This window comes from Panulirus ornatus, chromosome 59 (assembly GCF_036320965.1).
Source record: "Panulirus ornatus isolate Po-2019 chromosome 59, ASM3632096v1, whole genome shotgun sequence".
Taxonomy (NCBI): Eukaryota; Metazoa; Arthropoda; class Malacostraca; order Decapoda; family Palinuridae; genus Panulirus; species Panulirus ornatus.
In genome coordinates, this window is record NC_092282.1 from 1,857,626 (window position 1) to 1,877,888 (window position 20,263).

General features: G+C 35.0%; 1 protein-coding gene across 1 annotated transcript in view; it reads left to right on the top strand.

Moving 5' to 3' along the window:
* LOC139767144 (6-phosphofructo-2-kinase/fructose-2,6-bisphosphatase 1-like) overlaps positions 1–18,037 on the top strand; it is a 91,503-nt gene extending 73,466 nt beyond the window's left edge. The window contains exon 11 of the mRNA XM_071696173.1: positions 5,715–18,037. Within this exon, the coding sequence (XP_071552274.1) occupies positions 5,715–5,774 (60 nt within the window). The 3' untranslated portion in view covers positions 5,775–18,037. The remainder of the gene's footprint in view (positions 1–5,714) is intronic.
* The last annotated feature ends 2,226 nt before the right edge of the window (positions 18,038–20,263 follow it).

The window sequence follows — 20,263 nt, forward strand, 5'->3', positions numbered from 1 at the left end:
ATCCTCAGGGTGTATGTCTGTTGGGTTGGAGTTCATGACTAAGTTGGAAGAGTGGTTGTTTAGTTCTTGTCTTGTTATTTCAGTGTGTATGTGTTTTATCAGGTTATTTTTCTTTGGGTAGAGGAAGTTGTGACTAAAGGTTACTAACATGTGCAGCAAGGGTAAGATTTTTCTATCTATTTAGGGTTTGGTTTTTGGTTATGTAGTGGTTTGGGTGGGTGTTTCATTGTGTAGGTTTTTTGAGCTTCCTTCACCTGGAATCCTTTCTATGGGGCCCCTGTAGCACACAGGAAGGTGGCTGCCTCCACCAGGCTGGACCACACACACACACTGCATACATAAATTTAAAAGGTTGTTTGACATTTAAGAATGTTCAAGAAATTTCTTCCTCGTTCAGTACAAATAGGTAGTTGCAGACACACAGGCTTACTCGGAGTCAGGCCCACACAGGTTCAAATCCTGGGCACAGCAGTCAGCCCACACCCAACTTAGGTGTTCATCCTACCTTTGGGGAAAGTCATTAAGTGAGTACCTGGCTTAGGCTGGGGGATGAGGTAAGAAATTGTACAGAACAAGGTTAAGAGACAGGGTAAAATGAGTTTAAGATTCTCTCTGTAACACAAGAAGTGATCACAGACACACAGGGAAGAGAGAGAGAGAGAGAGAGAGAGAACACTCCCCTAAACAGATACTCATAGAAATAGCTGCATATACATATATATTGATATATCTTATCCATAGGGATAGGAGAGAAAGAATGCTACACATATATTCTGCATGTCAATGAAAGTAACTAAGAGGAGAGAGAGTAGGGCCAATTTTTCCTTTCTCTATCATCACTTTCTAAGAGTAGGAACAGAAAAAAGAGCAACACAGATTTTCTACTTTGGCTTGCCTGATGCTGCCTTGTCAAGGCAGGAATGGCAAATGTGTGATTGAAAAATACTGTTTATACATATTTTAGATACACACGCCTATAGAGGGAAAAAAAAGAAAGTGCCATAAGGTGTGGAGCGAATCTAGAAGAAGAGATTCTTAGCCATAGAGTTGTTCATGCCAGTTGTGAAAAGGACCAGGGGAGATGTTATTACAGTTAAATTCTGAAGTGGATCTCATGATGCTGACATGAATGGTACTGAACACACAAAAGGAATTGAATTAGATAAATAGTTTATGTGAATCAGTGGAAAAAAGCTAAATGAAAAGTAATAAGTACAGGGAACAAAGAAGATAAGGAAGTTGCATGACAGAAAAAGGCCAAGATATTAGGACCCATGGAGTGTAAGAACTCTTTCTCATACCTATAAATAGGTGATGAAATGGATAATCACACACACATACACACACTAGTAATAAGGAGGAGGATGGGTGGAATGAGCTAAATGGAATGATGCATGCAGTGTAAGAAAGTTTTTGATGATAAAGATAGCTTAAGAGAGGGAACCCCTCAAGTGAAAAACTCCCACACCATAACACTTAAATAGATAATCATGAACTTTTAAAGTAAGAGGTGTTTGAAAGGAAATAGAGAAAACATTTAGATTTTGCAAACTTTATATAATGAAAGAAGAAAGTTTGCTAAACTGTGTTTTAGGATAGGGGAGAAAGAGTGGAAGAAGTTAGAGAATTTAGATATTTAGGAGTTATCTTGGGTATGTTTGGTGAGATGGAAGGAGAGATAAGGGAGGGAGCAGTACAGGGTATAAGACTCATGGGGTTCCTTAATAGAATAATGAAAGTCAGGTATAAGTATGGAAGTGAAGAAAGAATTAAGGGACAGCATAGTACACCCAACCCTGATGCATGCAGCTGAAACATGGACATGGAATAAGTCACAGACATTTGTAAGAATCCAAGCTGTGGAATTGAGGTATTTGCGAGGAGCCCATGGTATAACTTGATGGAAAAAATAGAAAGAAATGAGGTGTATGAGAGATGTGGTATGGCAGGATATCGGAAGGGTATGAATTATGGATTGGTTGAGTGGATGAAATATATTACTTTGAGGTTATTTGGGCATGTGGAAAGGATGCAAGATGGGGAGTTTACAAGGAGAGTGTAAAATAGTACAATTAGAGGGGCTGGCGTGAGAGGAAGACCACATATGACACAAAAATACAGTGGAAGAGTACTGGAGGGAGGGAAATCGAAGAATGCATGGAATGTTGTTTTTGAGGAAGACATGTAAGGACAGAGATAAGTGGACATTTATTTGCCATAGGAAATGGGTGCCAGAGATATAGATAGAAAACAGGTGTATATTGCTAAATAAACTTAAGTGTCTATTATATTGTCTTATTAGGTATTGAAAAGAGTCTTGAAATTAGCCATAAGTTATTATATGAATACAGTTGCAGCAGAATGTAAAATTCTGTTGCCTTTTTTTGGAGGTCATCAGGGTATTTTGTCTCTTTTGCATCTGATTGGCAGTCCAATTACTGCTTAACTCATTCCTTTTGGGACATGGCTTTAGGTTTCCTGCTTTTGTTCCGGACTTTTTTTTTTTTTTAACTAAGGACTTTTAAAAGGATGTTGGTGGGATTGCTATGGTAACTAAAAGTTGTCAAGTTTTTCCATTAGAAAAAATTATAATAATTATTTGCTGGCTCTATTGACATCAGCTCATGCTCGATCACTCAAGTTTTACAATTTATTTACAGCTCATGATGTATATTTTTTTAGAGTTCCAGTAGATCGATAGATTTTAGAGTTCCAGTGGAGTGATAGATTATATATAACTTGATGAGGAGAGCACTATACACTTGTGGAATGTATACTATAGTGACATTGGCCTTGAAAGAGTACATTTGGTATCCAAAGATTTACCATATAAATGTTTCCACATAACCCCTCTCCTACCACCTGGACTTTCTAGTAATAAGTTTATTTAGTTTGTTTTTTCATTGTTTTGTAGTTTTTGTATGTTTTATATCGTTGCTAGTGTACGCATGATTTGAATCCCCTATGGGTTTTCATACTTTCTGGCATATCTGTCAACAGGGCTTAGTTAGTGAGTATTTCCACAGGCTGTAGGTGGTATTGTATTTTCTTTTTGTATATTATCTATATTACTTCTTAGGTGTGGAGGTGTATTTTATATTTTCTTAATGTTGTTTTGCCAAAATTCAGATTTTTTTTCCCAGCCATACTGGGGAATGGGGTGGTGGGTACCTGATGCAACACAGAATTGGTTAAGCTGTTATAAAAACTGACAGAGCATTTTCACATGAAAATAGCTTTTTCAGGCCAATAGATTGAAAACTTGACTCCATCAAATCAGTAGGGGTATTACTTACAAAAAGTTATCATAAATGCAACTTGTATCTTTAAACATGTCATTGTCACATCTATGAAAGATGTCTTCCAGTAAGATTAAAGTGAATCTTTTATCCATTTGTATAAAGTTCATAAATATCTTCAGAATTTCAGGCAGATTTGTCCCGATAAAATTTTCCTCAAATTTTTCTTGCTGCTGTCAAGAAGCGAGGTAATAAGTCTTCCTAAAGGAATTGATTGTCCTTACCCTCTTGCCAGACAGCAGGATTAGAGCTGGGAACTCCAGTTCTAAAAAAGAATAATTTCCCAAAAGTTGCAGATATGCTCTTTCTCCACCCTGTGTAATTGAGTAGAGGGTCAAAGATATATTTAACAAAAATAACAACAGAGCTGTTTGGTGACAACTCTGCATGTGGACTGGAATGTCTCATTTGGTCTTGTTGTTTTCTGTTTTACACTACCTTACCAAATTTTTAAAGTGTGATTTGTGTGTTGCTTGAATGAATCTAGATTTTCATCATCATTAAATAAGATTTTGGAGATTACTTTTAAATTTTTACTAACAAAAGACAACAGTAGAGCTGTTTAGTGACTATTCTGCATGTGTACTGGAGTGATTCATTTGGATTGTTGCTTTCTTTTTTACACAATCTTCCCCAGTTTTTAGAGTGTGACTGGTGAGTTTCTTGAATGAATATAGTCTCATCATCATTAGATAAGATTTTGAAGATTACATTTCGATTTCCTCTTGAAATCATAAGGTGAATTTGCAGAACAGTTAAATGCCACCTATTAAATTTTTGCTCTACTCTTCTAAGACTGCAGGTCCTGCTCCTTGGAAAATTTTTTGAATGTTATGGAAGGGTCATTTCTGTAAAATGATAATGCAAAGAGTAATATCATTGTTTTTCTATTTTTGTGTCATCCAGGATTTGATATGTTTATCAGTATTACATTAGAATGTAAAGTTTTTAATCAGTTAATACCCATGGTATGTCCACTCTGTCTCCACATTTAGTTAATACAAATAAAGAGAAATACATTGGCAGTGCATCATGTATGGCTGGTCAGTTTTTAAATCAAATAAACATTAGGACCAGGTAAGTAGAAATGATGTCTTTTAAAAAGACAAAATTGATATAGGTTTGTGAAGGAATACAAGGTATTACATATAGTAAGGTTTCTTGAAATTACATTGTTACAAGTTGTTCCATTATATGTGAAGTATTAACCCATATAACTTTTTGAGATACATTAAGGGTTAACCCTTTCCATTCTGTATAGGAATTTTTGATGGCGGTTCATTGTTCTGGTACAATTGGTGTTTGTGATTTGACACTCCGAGCTCACTCACCTACGTGTGAGAAATGGAATGAAGTTATCATTATGATAGACTGATAGTGAAGGTAGATGGTGCTGAAACCCAGAACTTGTTCTTCAATTTCCTTCAACATGTGTTGTCATTAAGGATTAATGGGAGACATACAAATTAATGGGAGACATACATTTCTAACAAAATGATTGAATGATGTTTGATTGATCATATAACCTCTGGACCCCTTTTATGGGGGTCCTACATCATTAGGGCTGAGATACATTCAGTAGCAGAGCAGGGAAAGAATGGACTCCGTTGAAGTGAGAAGTTCTACAATGAGACTGTACTCATTTTCTTAAACTGACAAATACAGAGATGACTTTTCACTTTTGTGGTGTAACCATAAACAGGCAGAGTCTAGTAACACCACTGAATGACATTGTTTTGATATACAAATGGAAAGGGTTAACACCTGCAGTATCACTGAATATATTGATTGTTGATGTAAATTTGTATATTAAGATAAATAAGTTGCTTCCAAATAAAATTTTTGTGTGCCATACTTACTGTTGCAAAGGGCTCTTGTGAAATAAATCTTCCAAGCATTTATGCTTATTAGTTTTCCTGCACTTTTTTTTTTAACATAGGTGAATAAAATTTAGCACTGTGTAACAGACTAGACTTTCTCATTTTTGATGTACATTTAGCTTTTTAGTTTTGGCAGGCAGCATGCTTTGCAGGTGTTTGGTTTTCAGTATTTTGATACGTAGTTGTTTGGATGACTTTTGACTTCTTATAAGAAAAAATTGACATTTCAGTTATCATCTGCCATGCTGTCCTCTACAGCCCTTTAGTTTAAGTTTAAATAAGCATAGTAATTAACTTTTTATAATGTGATGCTCCTATGGACAGAACTTTCATGGTTTTTAGCTTAAGAGACATGTTTAGCAACTAAACTTTGAAATAGAATGTAGATATATTCACTTTATATTGAAGATAATTCAGAAGTTAATGATTACCAGTCCATGAGCATCTTACTTGAGAAGACATTGGTTTAAAGCATTCCATAAACTTACATCACAGCACAGCCAACATTATGGGCTGTAATGCTTTATCCCCACAGGACTGTAGCAGTGGGAGGAGCCCAAAGGATGCCCTCCTCACTGTTCCTTTCCACTTCTGAGTTCTGCAGCTCTGCTAACAACCAATCAAAAGTATCCACAACTGCCTGACCCTTCAAAAAAGGCACCACATGAATTTTTTTTTAAATTTTTATAAAGGTGTGTTTGTCACTGAATATTGACCTTTAAATGCAGTGGCACAAAATACATGATCAGCATTCTTTTTCTTATTTGGAGGCTATCCTATGTAATGTGTGAAATGTATACTTTGGTTAATGTAAAACCCGCTACAAATTTCCCAAGTGCAGTGTCAAGCAATCAAGGGCACTGAATTCACTCTTAAGATCTTATTGGGCAATCTTAGTAAAGTGTTTGTTTCAAAATTACAATTCAATAGACATTTTAAGAGATAGTTTTTGGAGTTGATCAAAACTTTAAGAAAGACAGTAAAAATAACCAATTGAACTACAGAATGAACTGTATAAGGTTTGTCTTGACCCTTTGACAAAAGTGTCTGGCTTGGGCTTGGAAAATCAGTTTTCTTCAGCTTGCAGCATCAGGTTCAACCAGAAACACACCAAAAAATTCTGGTCTTTCTTTATTAACATTATTTAAAGATTGGTTAATTGTTTGATAACCCATGTCCTCAACGACATTGTTGATTGGAATTTCAAAGTAAAAGTGAAAGAATGCTGTTTGTGTCATTTTTATACTGTTTTGGGCTTAAGAACCAGTAATTTATGGAAACTTTGTTGTCATTGTGACTTGGGGATTGGAGTACAAATTATTATGGTTAGCATAAATTTTACATTCAAATTACAGATATTAATGTATACTGAATGAGGTAAACATTGATTTGGTTTATGGGAAATATTGCAACACTACAACAAGAAGCCTTACTTCTAAGTGCCCAAGAGGTGAGATGAGTAAGGACACAAACAAACTGAGCTTCATGGATATTAAAGACAAATGAGTACTCATTATTGGGCTCATAAAATGCATTAAGCTGTTTTTCCACCAGTAAATTCGTAGTTTAAAGTTACAATAGAAGTAACTTAGTGAAAGAATAGCATATCAGTAGACTCCTAACACATAGTAGAAGTGATTTGAAGCAGCAGCATATGATTTGGGTTATTCTTTACAATTATGATAGTGAGGAGGTTAATAGAAATTAGAAAATGTGTGGGATTGACGGATGTGAAAGTTGGTGAAACACTTGTATTAAATCAATAGAACCAATGGAAACATCAACTAACTTCACCTAGAGACTGAGATTTACTTAAATTTTCAGCATTATTGACAATATATATCAACAACATTGTTGTCTTCCTGGCATATGATGATGAATGTTCACTGGAATTGCATGCGGTGAAATGAAGCAAGCAAACACAGCGCACAAACTATAAAAGCAGTGCACAAAAATGAAGGCAAACAAAAGAGAGTAAGATTTACTTCTTTTTCAGATATTGAAAATGAGGTGAATATTTGCTAGAGGAAGATACGTGAAGTTTTCATAGGTTTTGATGATTTGTACTTGTAGGGAAGTAGTTTTCCCTACTAGATTTTACAACACATTTTCCTTAATCCTGAAAGTTCTCCCAGTCATTATCACAAGATTAGAAGAAAAAAACCAAAATCACACTTTTAGTTTGAATCACTCTTACTTTGTGTAAGGAATCTTTTAATATTCACCAATCTGAATCATGCTTACTGTGTTTAAGGAATCTTTTGATATGCTTTTCTTCCACTTCATAGTTTCATACCTGGTGCTCTTAAACTACTTATTTACCATTTCACTTAGAAAATATATATTCTGACAAAGTTAAGATTTTAAAGGGCTGAGGATGTTCATATTTCATATGTGTAACAGCATCTTTCATGTTAAAGAGTTCATTTTGCATTTCTGCATTTTCCGTTTTCATAGGAATAAAACTGTACTTCCTAGAATTTAAGCTTTAGGTGGCACTAGGATTATTTATAGATAGGTGGTACTTTTATTTCCTTTTAAGATATTTCATCAAGATAAGCTATTTCTTTTTTATGTTTTGTCAAAATTCTGAGAAACCTCAATTCAAAGTCCTGTTCACCTTATGGTAGTCTTGATTTTGTGTATATTTATTGTCTCATTTGTCTCCCTTGTTCTCTGCTTTGTGTGAGTAGCTCTGAACTTAATTTTGCCAGTTACCTTTTTTTGTCTTAAATAGACTTCCCCAGCAGAACAACTTCCAGAAAGAATCAGAAAGTTAAGAGATCTTATACATGAAAACCTTTGTGAAGATACTGGAAGGCACTAAGTGACCATATTTTAGGCCACAATTAAAGTTGACAAGCAAGGCTTATGAAGTAACAGATCCCATATATATCAGATGCTTATGGTTTATGAATACATATGATGCAAACATATTTAGTTTGTTGCTTAAAAGTTTGTATTCACAGACTTCACAAAATGTGATAAAAGTATGATGAATATTATATGAAAACCAACAAAAATTTGTTTTACATTGCATATTAGACATTGGAATGGGTAACTGGTGTTTTTATATGTTTATGACTCTCATGTTAATGTTTTGTTGATGTATGAGAAATCACAGATATGGAAGTAACTTAGATGATATTCAGTGAAGAGCTTATATATATGGAATCTTTTAAAAAATCTCTCATAGTTGTTCGTAAGAAGTGGTTTACTTTTATGTCTGTGACTTTCCTTTATTACTATGCAAACTATTATGTTTAAAGATGATGCATCAAGAGTCACTTCATACCTAGATGAAGAATTTTTGCGTAGCTCCTGATTATTGCTGAGACAAAGTAATCATTACATGCAGTTAAGTCATTCAAGCCATACCATCTGAAGCATCTCCTGTTGGATCACTCAAAACAAGACTTGTTTGGCTTCTGATGTTAATTTACCTTCTAGGAAACAGCATTAATAAAGTCCCAAGGACTGCATTCAAGAAGTGGAAGCTACACACCCATTTCATTTTTGAAGCAATGGCAAAACTTTACACTGTCCCTAATTTGTAGGTTTTGTGTACTTAGCATAAGACATTGATTTGTTTTATGATATGGTTAAGTTTATCAAACAGTTTGCTCTTTATTGTTCGAATTTTTACACTAACAGTAAAGAGTAGGTATTTGATCCAGTATTATTTTATATAGAAACATGTAGGTTTAGCATCCTGAGCTTTGTTGTAATACCTTCATTTATGTAACGAGAGTACTAGAATTTACTGTAGTCTCAGTTTACATAATATTCTGCTACTTTCTTAGTGCTCCCCCTCATTATGGTGTTACTCTCATCTCCATATAGCTTATGTAACAATAGTATAAAGTAAACTTTCAGGTAAAAAAACTGTGATGACCAGAGGTTCATTAACAGTTAGGGTTACTTGATGTAGGGGCTCACAACTGATGCTTATACATAATGCATATATGCAGCAAGTGTCACAGGTCTCTCTCTCTCTCTCTCTCTCTCTCTCTCTCTCTCTCTCTCTCTCTCTCTCTCTCTCTCCTTAAACCTAATGTGACTAAAGAATGAAGGATAACTGAAGACAAAAATCCCACTGATTTCAAGGCTGAGGTAAATCCTCCAACAGAACTACTGACAAGTAAGTAATGAAAGGACAAGAGAGATGTGTGGAAATAAAAAGATTGTGATTGAGGGAGCAGAAGAGGGTACATTGACATTGTTTGGACATATTACATTGACACTGTTTGGACATATGGAGAGAATGAGTGAGGAAAGGCTGTGTCAGAGGTGGAGGGAACAAGAAGTGAGATACCAAACTGGAGGTGTAAGGATGGACTAAAAAGATTTTGAGATTGCGATCAGGGCTTGAACATACAGAAGGGTGAGAAGTGTGCAAGGAATAGAGTGCATTTGAATGATGTGATATACTGGGTCGATAAGCTGTCAGTGGATTGAACCAGGGCATGTGAAACCTCTGGGATAAACTATGGAAATGTCTTTGGGGCCTGGAGGGAGCTGTGGTTTTGGTGCATTGCACATGACAGCAAGAGACTGAGTGTGAACAAATGTGGCCTTTTTTGTCCATTTTCCTGGTGAAGGCAAGCAAGTATGAATATGTACATGTGTATATATGTATATATCTGTGTATGTATAGATATGTATATGTATGTATATGTGCGTATGTAGGCATTTATGTATATGTGTATATGAGTGGATGGGTCATTCTTTGTCTGTTTCCTGGAGCTACCTCGCTGATGCGGGAAACAGTGATTATGTATGATATAACATATATACACTTGATCGCCATATCCCATGTTAGAGAGGTAGTGCTAGGAAGAGAAAAAGAAAAGTGACATCTGCTCACATCCATTCTGTAGCTGTCATGTGTAATGAATGGAAACCACAGCTCTCTATCCTGTACACCACCAGGCCCCACAAACCTTTCCATGGTTTACCCTGGACACTTCACAATCCCTGATAGCAGATTGACCAATTCACTGTATCCCATGCATGCCTTTCAGCCTCTTGCATGTTTGGGCCCTGATTGCTCAAAATCTTTTTCATACCATCCTTCTATATCCAATTTGGTCCCATTCGTCTTGTTCCCTCCTCTTCTCACACGTATATCTTCTTTGTCAACCTTTCCCCTGTCATTCTTTCCATATGTACAATTCATTTCAGCACACTCTCCTCAGCTCTCTCAACCACACTCTTTTTATTACACCTCTCTTTTACACTTTCATTACTTACTTGACGAAACCACCTCACACCACACATTTCATTCCCAACACAACCACCCCTCCTCTGCACAGTCTTATCTATAGATGGACAGTTAAAAAGTTTGATATATATTAAGTGTAGCATTATCAGCTACTAAAACCCAGAAATGAAATTACCAGGTTTTGTGTACTTTTTGATATCTGAAAGTATGTATCTTTCAAAAGGAGGCACTCTCACCAATTTTTTTTTAAACAACTTCAAGCTGACCCAGTGAGTCAGATGTAATTCACAGGATATCTTTGTTGATGCCAAATTTCAATGGCAATTGCTCACAAAAACAAAACACATGCCAAGATGTAATCACAAAATGTTTCTTATCCACTTCTAAAACATAGTTACAGTAATGATTTTCCGAAATTTTACCCATTATTAGATGTATGTATTAGAAATATTATAACCAGTGAATTTGAATAATTTTTCATTGTTTTTATGACATGTGCCCATATTACCACAATATAACTTGTCCTGCCTACCTAAATGACTATCCCCTTTCTTACTAGATGTAGTTCTTTCCCGGATTGCTAGGCCCAGGCACTAAAAGCTGAGTCTTATTTTACCTGGCAGATTGAATTCTGTATGGTATCAGAGCTGTCAGCATTTGGGTAGGAAAGTTACTAACACTTATGAGAAAAGTAGTTTGAATGTCTTAATTTTTAGATTGCTGTGAAAACAAAATTAAAAACTTTGACTCATAAGACTTCAAAAAATTCTTTTATGGATACAGTATGTTTATTTTTATTTTTGAATTAAAAAATTTGGTGTATTGCAACCAAAATATTGAAAATATGGGATTTGAATCTCATTGTTTCTCACACAAATTATTATCAGTAGATATTTAATAGTAATGCATATAAAAAGATGTGAATGTTCATAATCTCAGTATGACATAATTTGTGTAAGTTAAAACTGTACTGTAACTTAGTTTACCCTGTCATTCATAGTATTATTATGGTAAAAATACATTGCAGTAAACCTCTAACTAACCAGATTTCACTGAATGAAAATGTAGTTAATCTGATCACATTAAGAAAAAACTGATTATACAGGCCATATTTCACTCTTAACACATTAGGAATGGATTAGATGTTAAAGATGGATATATTATTTTATTTTTATGAAACATTCCCTTTAAGGGAGATTGAGAGTGAAGTAATTGTTGTGCACTTTTCAACCATGATAGAACAAAATAATTACCACAGATATAGTATTCATTTGATGCTGTTGTGGTAGCTTAATTAGAGTGGGTAAAATGAAAGGTCACTTAGATGATGTAATTTGTCAGATGTTAAAATTCTTTGTAAGAACTACTTGCCTTTGGAAATGATTGGCATTGAATTTTATTTCAGTTTGAATGGAAAAGAAGTGTTGTAACTAGGAGAGATGATCAGTAAGAGTGGTAATGGGAAAGCTGAAGTTGAGAGTCATGCAGTGTAGGAGAACTGGCAGTGCACTCATAGATCTGACGAATGGGAAGGATTAGTGTGTGTGAAAAGCTTGCATGATGAGTACTTGTTTGTACTTGATTGTAGAGATGTAAAAACCTTGATTTTCTTAGGTTCAGATAAGTAAATTATTAGGGCAGTAGACATGAATATAGTATATAGTATAGATGGAATTAGAAGAACAGCAGTAGACAAGAATAAAACTGTGAAAGATATGGGATGTGAAGATATCATGAAAAAGATGCATGAAAAAAATACCCTTTATGAAGGGTATGGCAGATGCTACAATGATGAAGTTAAGAGGTTGCAAAAAGATAAACTGTAAGAGAGAGGCAAAGAATGAAGTGTGTACTGCTAGAGCTGGATTAGATGAGAATATCAGGGAATTGATATTTGATCATGCTGGGGATGGAATTTTAGGTTGGTGGTGGAAATGGGATTAGAGACTTTAGTCTTGTTTAGTAAGTTGACTTTAGTTTGGACAGTGAAAATTATGAAGTTCTTAGATTAGTGTGAAATTGTTTGTATACTGCCCTAATATGCATATAACCATGCACACCACCATGACCTCAAGCACAATACTGGACCAACTTGAGAGTATTTAATGCATGATCTTATGTTGGCTATTTGTAACTGATCCACTCCATGTAAATGAGAATGGAGTAAAATATAAGAGACCGAAAAGATGTATTCGTGAAACACTACAGGAAACAGGTTGAGATGAAAATCCTTTAAAGTCACCCTTCTAATTCTCCTGCAGCTCTAAGCATTATATTTATTTGAAGTTTATTCCTTCTGTATATGTAAGAAATTATTACATTTTCATGTATTTTTTGTAAATGTTTCTAACTTTAGGGGACAAGTAGACAAACCATCAATGTCAGCTAATTAAATTTCACTTAACCTGTTGGGTTTCCCTTCAGAACAGTTCAGTTGATTATAAAAGTTAATTGTATTTACTTATATTACTCAACCAATGTGTTTTGCAAAATTTTCCTAATCAAAGTGTTTCATGAAAATAAGTTTAAGTACACAATAGGGTTTATTAGATAATAGTTTGTGAAAATGATAAACAGAGCTTGGAACTTCTGTCTGTTATATTGTGAATTTCATCATAAAGTGTAGGGTAAAGTTCTGTCTTGAATTCTTTTACCCATTGTATTTTCAACAGTGAGACTGTAAACTAGAAGAAATTTTGAATAAATGCAGACTGTGATATACACTTGAAAGTAATTGGAAACTGATGAAATCCATAGAATCATGAGTGGCCCTACTTGATTGTATGATCTACCTGATATTTTCAGGTGTTCTTAGGTGAAATTTGATCATGTGTGTGACATATAACCACATTTTCATATAATCAAGTCTTTTTCCTTCATGAACATAAGATCCAGTGATAGTGTTCTGAGTTTCTGTAGCATCAGACTTAATTATCAGAGCAGTACAATCTTTAAAACTATTTGGAGCGGATTTACAGTATTAGGCTGTGTAAATTTGACTTGCTCATCAATTCAGTCATATAAATTTTACTGGTTACATCAACTTAAGTATTTCAGCTTTACTGGGCTGCACGTAACGTTGTTTCAGCCCAAAGCAATTTTTGTTACTGTTAGGCAACAGGGTCTTGAAGCTTTGTGGTATTTACACACACACACACACACAAAAAAAAAAAAGGGCAATGGAAATCAAACATTTGGGTTGGCTAGCTTGAAGCTTTGTTGTATTTACCAAAAAATAGACAGTGGAAATCAGACATTCATGTAGGTCAACTTTTTGTAACTTATCAAGAAAACATTTTCATTGTCCTGTTACTGTTAATATGGTTAAACACATATTGCTGTCATAGTATACAGACACATGTTGTTGTCATGAAGTACAATCAGCACATACTAATGCTGTGATTACATAGATAAAAACATTATTGTCATGACAAACAGTCAAACGCATATTGTTGTTGACAAAGTTAAGTGCACATTGTTGTTGTGATAAAGTAGTCACATTATAATAGCTGTTTAAGTATATCTTTCTTTTCAGATTACTTTAATCATAATCTAATTACTCTATAACAGTTGAATTAACAGATTTTGACCCAAGTTCATTTACTATAGAAAATAGGACCACTTCTAACCAATTCAAAATTGACCATAGACAACTCAAAAATATTTTTTCAATGTTTTTATGATTATAATTAATTGTTTATGCAAATAAATTATCCAGTGAATTAAGGGTTATTTAATTGTGGCAAAAGTCTACTCAAAGCCTCCTCGAAGCCCTCCAATTGCAATTTATTTTTGGTTTACACCTGGTATGTTTTGGATTGTAGGGGGACTTATTTTATCTTGCCTTCACTATATGTTACTGAATTTCACTGTAAAATATGATGTATAATACTTCATTGAGTCAGCCATTAATATAATTCATTGAAAAATGATTCGAGACTAAAATTAAAAATTTTTCCCACCAGCAGGTTTGAGAAACTTTTTAGGGAAGAGAAAATCTTTTGGAGCTGTAAGGGACTTTGTCATTATACCGAGTTATTCAGGACATATTATCACGATATGCAACACTGAGCATAGTTAACTACAGTCTTTCAGTACAAAGCACTATCATGATGCCATACCAAGTGAAACATGATTAACATGTAACACAGGACACTAGTTGTCTTGCTTTGGCAGAATAAATCACTGATGTAAGACATGCCAAGTGTAATAGATCAGGACATGCTTTACTGTAAGTGATGCCATGTCAGTGTGGTCAGGACAAGTCCTACCATGCCATGTATGATCAGGACAAGTCACACCATGCCATATGTGATAAGGACAAGTCATACCATACCATGTGTGATCAGTAAGAATCATACTATGCCAAGTGTGATCAGGACAATTCATACTATACAATGTGTGATCAGGACAATTCATTCTATGTCATGTGAAATCAGGACAATTTATATCATGCCAAGTGTGATCAGGACAGTTCATACCAAGTGAGATCAGGACAATTCATACCATGCCAGGTGTGATCAAGATGAAGTCTTACCATGCCTTGTGTGATCATGACAAGTTATGCCATTCCAAGTCTGAAAAGTTTATCATGCTATACCAACTGCAATCAGGTGAAATAATGCCACCCAATTTGTGAACAGGTCAAGTTATACCATATTAAGTGTAATTGAAGCAGTTCAGATAAATCAAGTGATTAGGGCAAGGCATTTTACATGATGCCAAATGTAATGATTTCAAGTCATGCTCTAAAGTGTGTAGGAAACGCTTTCCCCCAAGGTTAAAAGCGATATTATTCTTATACACAGTTGTGCCCACATTGGTTAATGAAAGTATGTTTTGTCATGAGGAACAAAGAATGAAATGTAAGGAACAAATATTGCAAATCCTTAATCAAGTTGATATGATGTTACAGCATAATAATACAGTAACACCTCTGTTTTGAACTTGATTTGAAATTAGGATATTTAAAAAAAATAATGGATTAAAATTTAAAGCTAAAGGGCTGAAAATCACAACCCACATGTGATGTTTCCACCCACACATGGGATGGTACTATAATTCGGCAATTTAAGCATAAATTAACATACTGTACAAGAAAATTATTAAAAACTGCCATGTAAGTTTTTACTCATGAATATTCAATTAATTCAAGCCATCATTCTTGCATACAATTTGAAATAATGAGGTTTTATTGCACTAACTAAAGTTTCTGAGGCACAACAGCAATGTATGAATACTCTTATTACAGAAGTTAGTAGCAGTATCTGAGATCAGAATGAGGAAAGTCAATGTATGGGACAATGACTACAAAAACTGATCAAACTGATTTGTTATTATAATAGTATAATTGATAATTACTTTGTTTTTGATTCAGCATCATCATAACTTACAATGCTAAAGATGATTTCTATAAAAATCATTTATAAAATCAATGATTGAGGACTGGGCTCATCTATGTGTTAGGGGTAGTGTTATGTAATTATAGTTCAACTATATGGCAATGCAATATGTAATAATGACTACATAAATTTTAGCTAAATAGAGTGTTTTTTGAATTTAGTACTATTTAAGGAATTGTAAATAGTTTAATTTTCAGTTTGCAAAGCTGTTTGTCTATATTTATATGCAAAGGAATTAATATATATGTATAAAATATAAAGGTATTAGAATTAAAGTAAATTTTATTTTGAAAGGTTTGGAAAGTAAATATCACTTTAGGAGTGGGAACAAATGGAAATGAACTTTTCCAAAATGACTGGTCTTGGAAATAACACACATCATTCTTGTATATGTTTTTCTAAATTTTCTCTGCATTTTTTAACCTACATTTTATTGGGATTAAAAGTGCTTTGGTATATGCAACATTTTACAGTCGGTATCTTGGAAACATACTCAGTAAAAATCTATTAACTCAGCATACATCGTAATATAATGAGGCAAGATGGAAAAATTATTCACTAATACAGTGCAGTTGATACACAGTGCTTGTCTAGAAATGTTTGTGTATGGTAAACTTGAAATATTAACATCAAAAACATGTAACTAGACATAGCCCTTTGTCCATGGGATACATTACAACCATTAGGGAATGACTGTAAAGTGTTATTCCTTTGTGAGAGCTTGATCCATTTCCCATCTCAAAGTATAACACTAAGTAGTTGCTCTGTTTAGCACATTTGTAAGTATTTATACTTATAAAATGCTTTCTCTTTACTTTACTGAAAAGCTTAAGGGGACATTTGCAGATAAGCATTATTTTTATTCATATATCTTAGGAGTTTCAGAAGTGTGACGTGGTTGCAAAGATAATGCTAACAGTATCCCAGTTACATTGTTATAAGGTTCAGAGAATAGAGCTAACAATATCCTAGCAGCTGCAAGTGTTATGTGGTTGCAAGGGTAGACCTAATGATATTCCAGCAGATACAAAAGCTATATGGTTGCAAGGACAGAGCTAATAGTATCCCAGCAACTACAAGTAGTGTATGTTGCAAGAATAGTGACAGGAAAAGGAAGTTGCACCTGGAAGAATTATTCGTGTTTATATTTTCCTGGACAATATAATGTCTCCTGCAGGTTTTAACTGTAATTCTTGTAAGTTTTAGGAATAATTTGTAGGTTTGTGTGGAATATCCAAGACACTGAAAAAATCTACATAAGTATATTTTTATTTATAAATACCCCAGGACCATTTTTTTGAAAGAGTCCTGGTGCTACCGAGGACCTCTTTCTAAAGGCTCTTGCAGACTAAAGCTGCACTACTTCCAGTAGCAGGGAAAGCAAACTCCTTTGGAGTAAGGAACTCTTTGACAAGAGTGTAACCTTAATGATAAACCCCTGCCAAAAGTGACTTTTCACTTGAGTAACCTCAAGCAGGTGAAGCACATATATGATTGTGACTCATATAGATAAATACTTTCTTCTTTATATTGTGTAAGTGATATAAACTGAACTTTTGCAATACTACATCAAGTATTTTCAGTCATGCTCAAATTGTTAACTGTTCAGATGAAATTGTTCTACATTATTGTAAAGAAAACTTTAAGCAAAGATGTGGCCAGTTTGTATTATTTATGGTATCATTAACATTCCACAAATCCAAGTGCCTTTTACTACGAAAGTTGAGACTACTGCATAATGCTACAGTTGTAGGAAGCATAATACTGTATCAGTCATAATGACAGCACGGACAATCGTGATTTACAGAATAACTGGTGGGTTTGAAATCATATGAAATGTGTCATTTTGAACCAACTAAATGACTAAGACAACTGAAACATTTTAAAGATGTGATATATTGTTTATAAAATTTTCAGCATAAGGGTTAACTGAGTTTGCTCAGAGAGTGGCTGTAAGATGAAATTAAATCTAAATTGTTTACCCAGAACGCCATTAATAAAGGGTTTTATCTAAATCCGGTAAGCTTTTCCTGGCACTTTGTATGTAGAAATACAAATAAACTGAGTATCAAATGTGGGTTCTGGATAAGGGGTAAATTGTTCGCATTATTAAGAATTTTTTAAGTCTTTCGTTGAAGTCTTGTATAAACTGTTATTATATACTTATATTTTATTATATTTTTGTGTGCATCACAAATTTGTTTGTGCATGATAATAAAGTGTTTGCGTTACTGCATTATTTTCCTGACCTTTTTGTCTAGTCCATCATGGGAGAAAGAAAACTTAAATACACAGAAAAAGAATCTAAGACATCAGATGCAAGAAAGAGGATGGTGATAATTATGAATGGACTTGCGAGTCTTAATAGAGTGAAATTACAGAGTGAACTCGGTTATTTCACGAGTAAAGATACTGGAGATAAGTAATCATACTTGATGATGCACAAAAACTATCAGGTGCTTTATGTATTTACATAGTACACTAACCATGTAACAGAATTAAATTTATGTCTTAACTGAGGTTTAAAGAGACGTCCTAGGACAAGACTAAAAAGCCACATTCGTTCACACTGTCTCCAGCTGTCATGTATACTGCACCAAAACCACAGCTTTCTGTCCACATCCAGGCCCCACAGACCTTTCCATGGTTTACCCCAGACGCTTTATATGCATTGGTTCAGTCCATTGGCAGCACGTAGACCCCGGTATACCACATTGTTCCAATTCACTCTATTCCCTGCACGCCTCACCCTCCTGTATGTTCAGGTCCCGATCACTCAAGATATTTTTCAATCCATCTTTCCAGCCAAGAGGACTACGTGGGCTCAGGAGGAGCCGAGTTTGAGGAAAGGTTCATGATGGGTCGCAAGAACTATTTGACTAGGTGGGCGCGGCTCGAAAACTCTTACATAATTATCCTAAAGTGCCTTATACACACTAGTAGGCAAGGCTTCAAATATGGACAAGCTCAGGGAGGGCCACCCCACCTAGAAATTCGGAAAAAGAAAATTGTAGGACGTCAACTTCAATACTGGGAGACTGGAAAGGCCCAGTGAAGGACTGACGAGACGGTATACAGAGCGAAGTACAGCAACTGAGACGACTCTGATCCAGACCTGCAGATTAACCTGCAAGACTTGGGTGGAGTGAGGCAGACACGGTACGTTTCTTCCAAGATCTCCCCACTTCTAATAGTCTTGTAATTTCCTTGGCCATGCCAGAGTGCAGCCTCGTAGCTACAGAAAATCTGTTGAACGCACGTTTTCTAGGATTACAATGTGTACTTTACTACCATAGTATTATTGTTACCTCCGTAAAGAGTCATTTAAGAGTGGGTTTTTCCTCTCTCAATCTTAAGCTGATTTTCGATATCAAGTAACTTTTTATTGGTAGTGTTGTGTGTTTTTTTTTTGGGGGGGGGGGGGGGGGCTACTGGAAGTAGCACACATGTTGGGCTGGCTGGAAGAGCCGTGGTAAAGAACCTGGAAAACACAATGTCTGTTTAACAAATTAGTCGTGGAATAATTGTAAATAAAGATAACATACTTATATTTTAAGATGTCTTCTGGTTCTATTATTAATGCGTTAACGTTATTATCAAAACACACCCCACTTTACTGCCCTGTGGATCATTTCGTTTGAAAATAAAGAGTTAAGAAGTCTCTAAAGGTGCAAGAATCTGATCCTGCATGGAACATCTCGTTAGCACCAATTCGTTCCCTGTATCTGTAAAATGACCTGAACTCTCCCAACAATTTGCAAAATCGGACTGAAACGTTACGAGGCATAGCAGCAATCTGTGGAATACATCTATAACAAAGGAAACTGGGCATTTATAGATCTCGCAGGCAAGTTTTCTCTTGTTTTACATTTTCCATCTGTATATACACTTACAAACCGAATAAACTTCTATCGAATCCGAAAAAGCGCAGGGTCAGTGTTTAATGTTACCCGTCATTTTTCTATTACCCTCTGCATGAACATTATTTGGAGATTTGATTTGCTTTGTGTAGGTAACACCTACAGATTTACTGTGACTCATAACGCTCATCCTGTGACGCCGTAGGTGCCCATCCTGTTGGTGTTCTAGTTAACACTTTGACAAAGTGGATTTTTGTACATTCTCAGCTGTTGATAAGAGTATTTTGATCCCCTTTTCCCATTTTTAGAGCCCTCGCCAGTTTACGAGAACTTACTAATGTTGGAGTATGTGGCCTTCATATTACAACCCACTCTGTATTAAGAGAATGTTAGGCATCGAGTGGTGACACTTTCGTCAAAATCAGTTAACGAGACGTGCGTCCGTCAACTGATAACTTATCTTGGTAAATTCCCCACTTAACAGAATAGTAAACCTCCACATTACAAAGAGAATGATATTATTGTGCACCGGAAAGCACCTGTACCAAACTGAGGCAGGTTCTTATGAATTCTTCTTCATGATAACATGACACTAAAT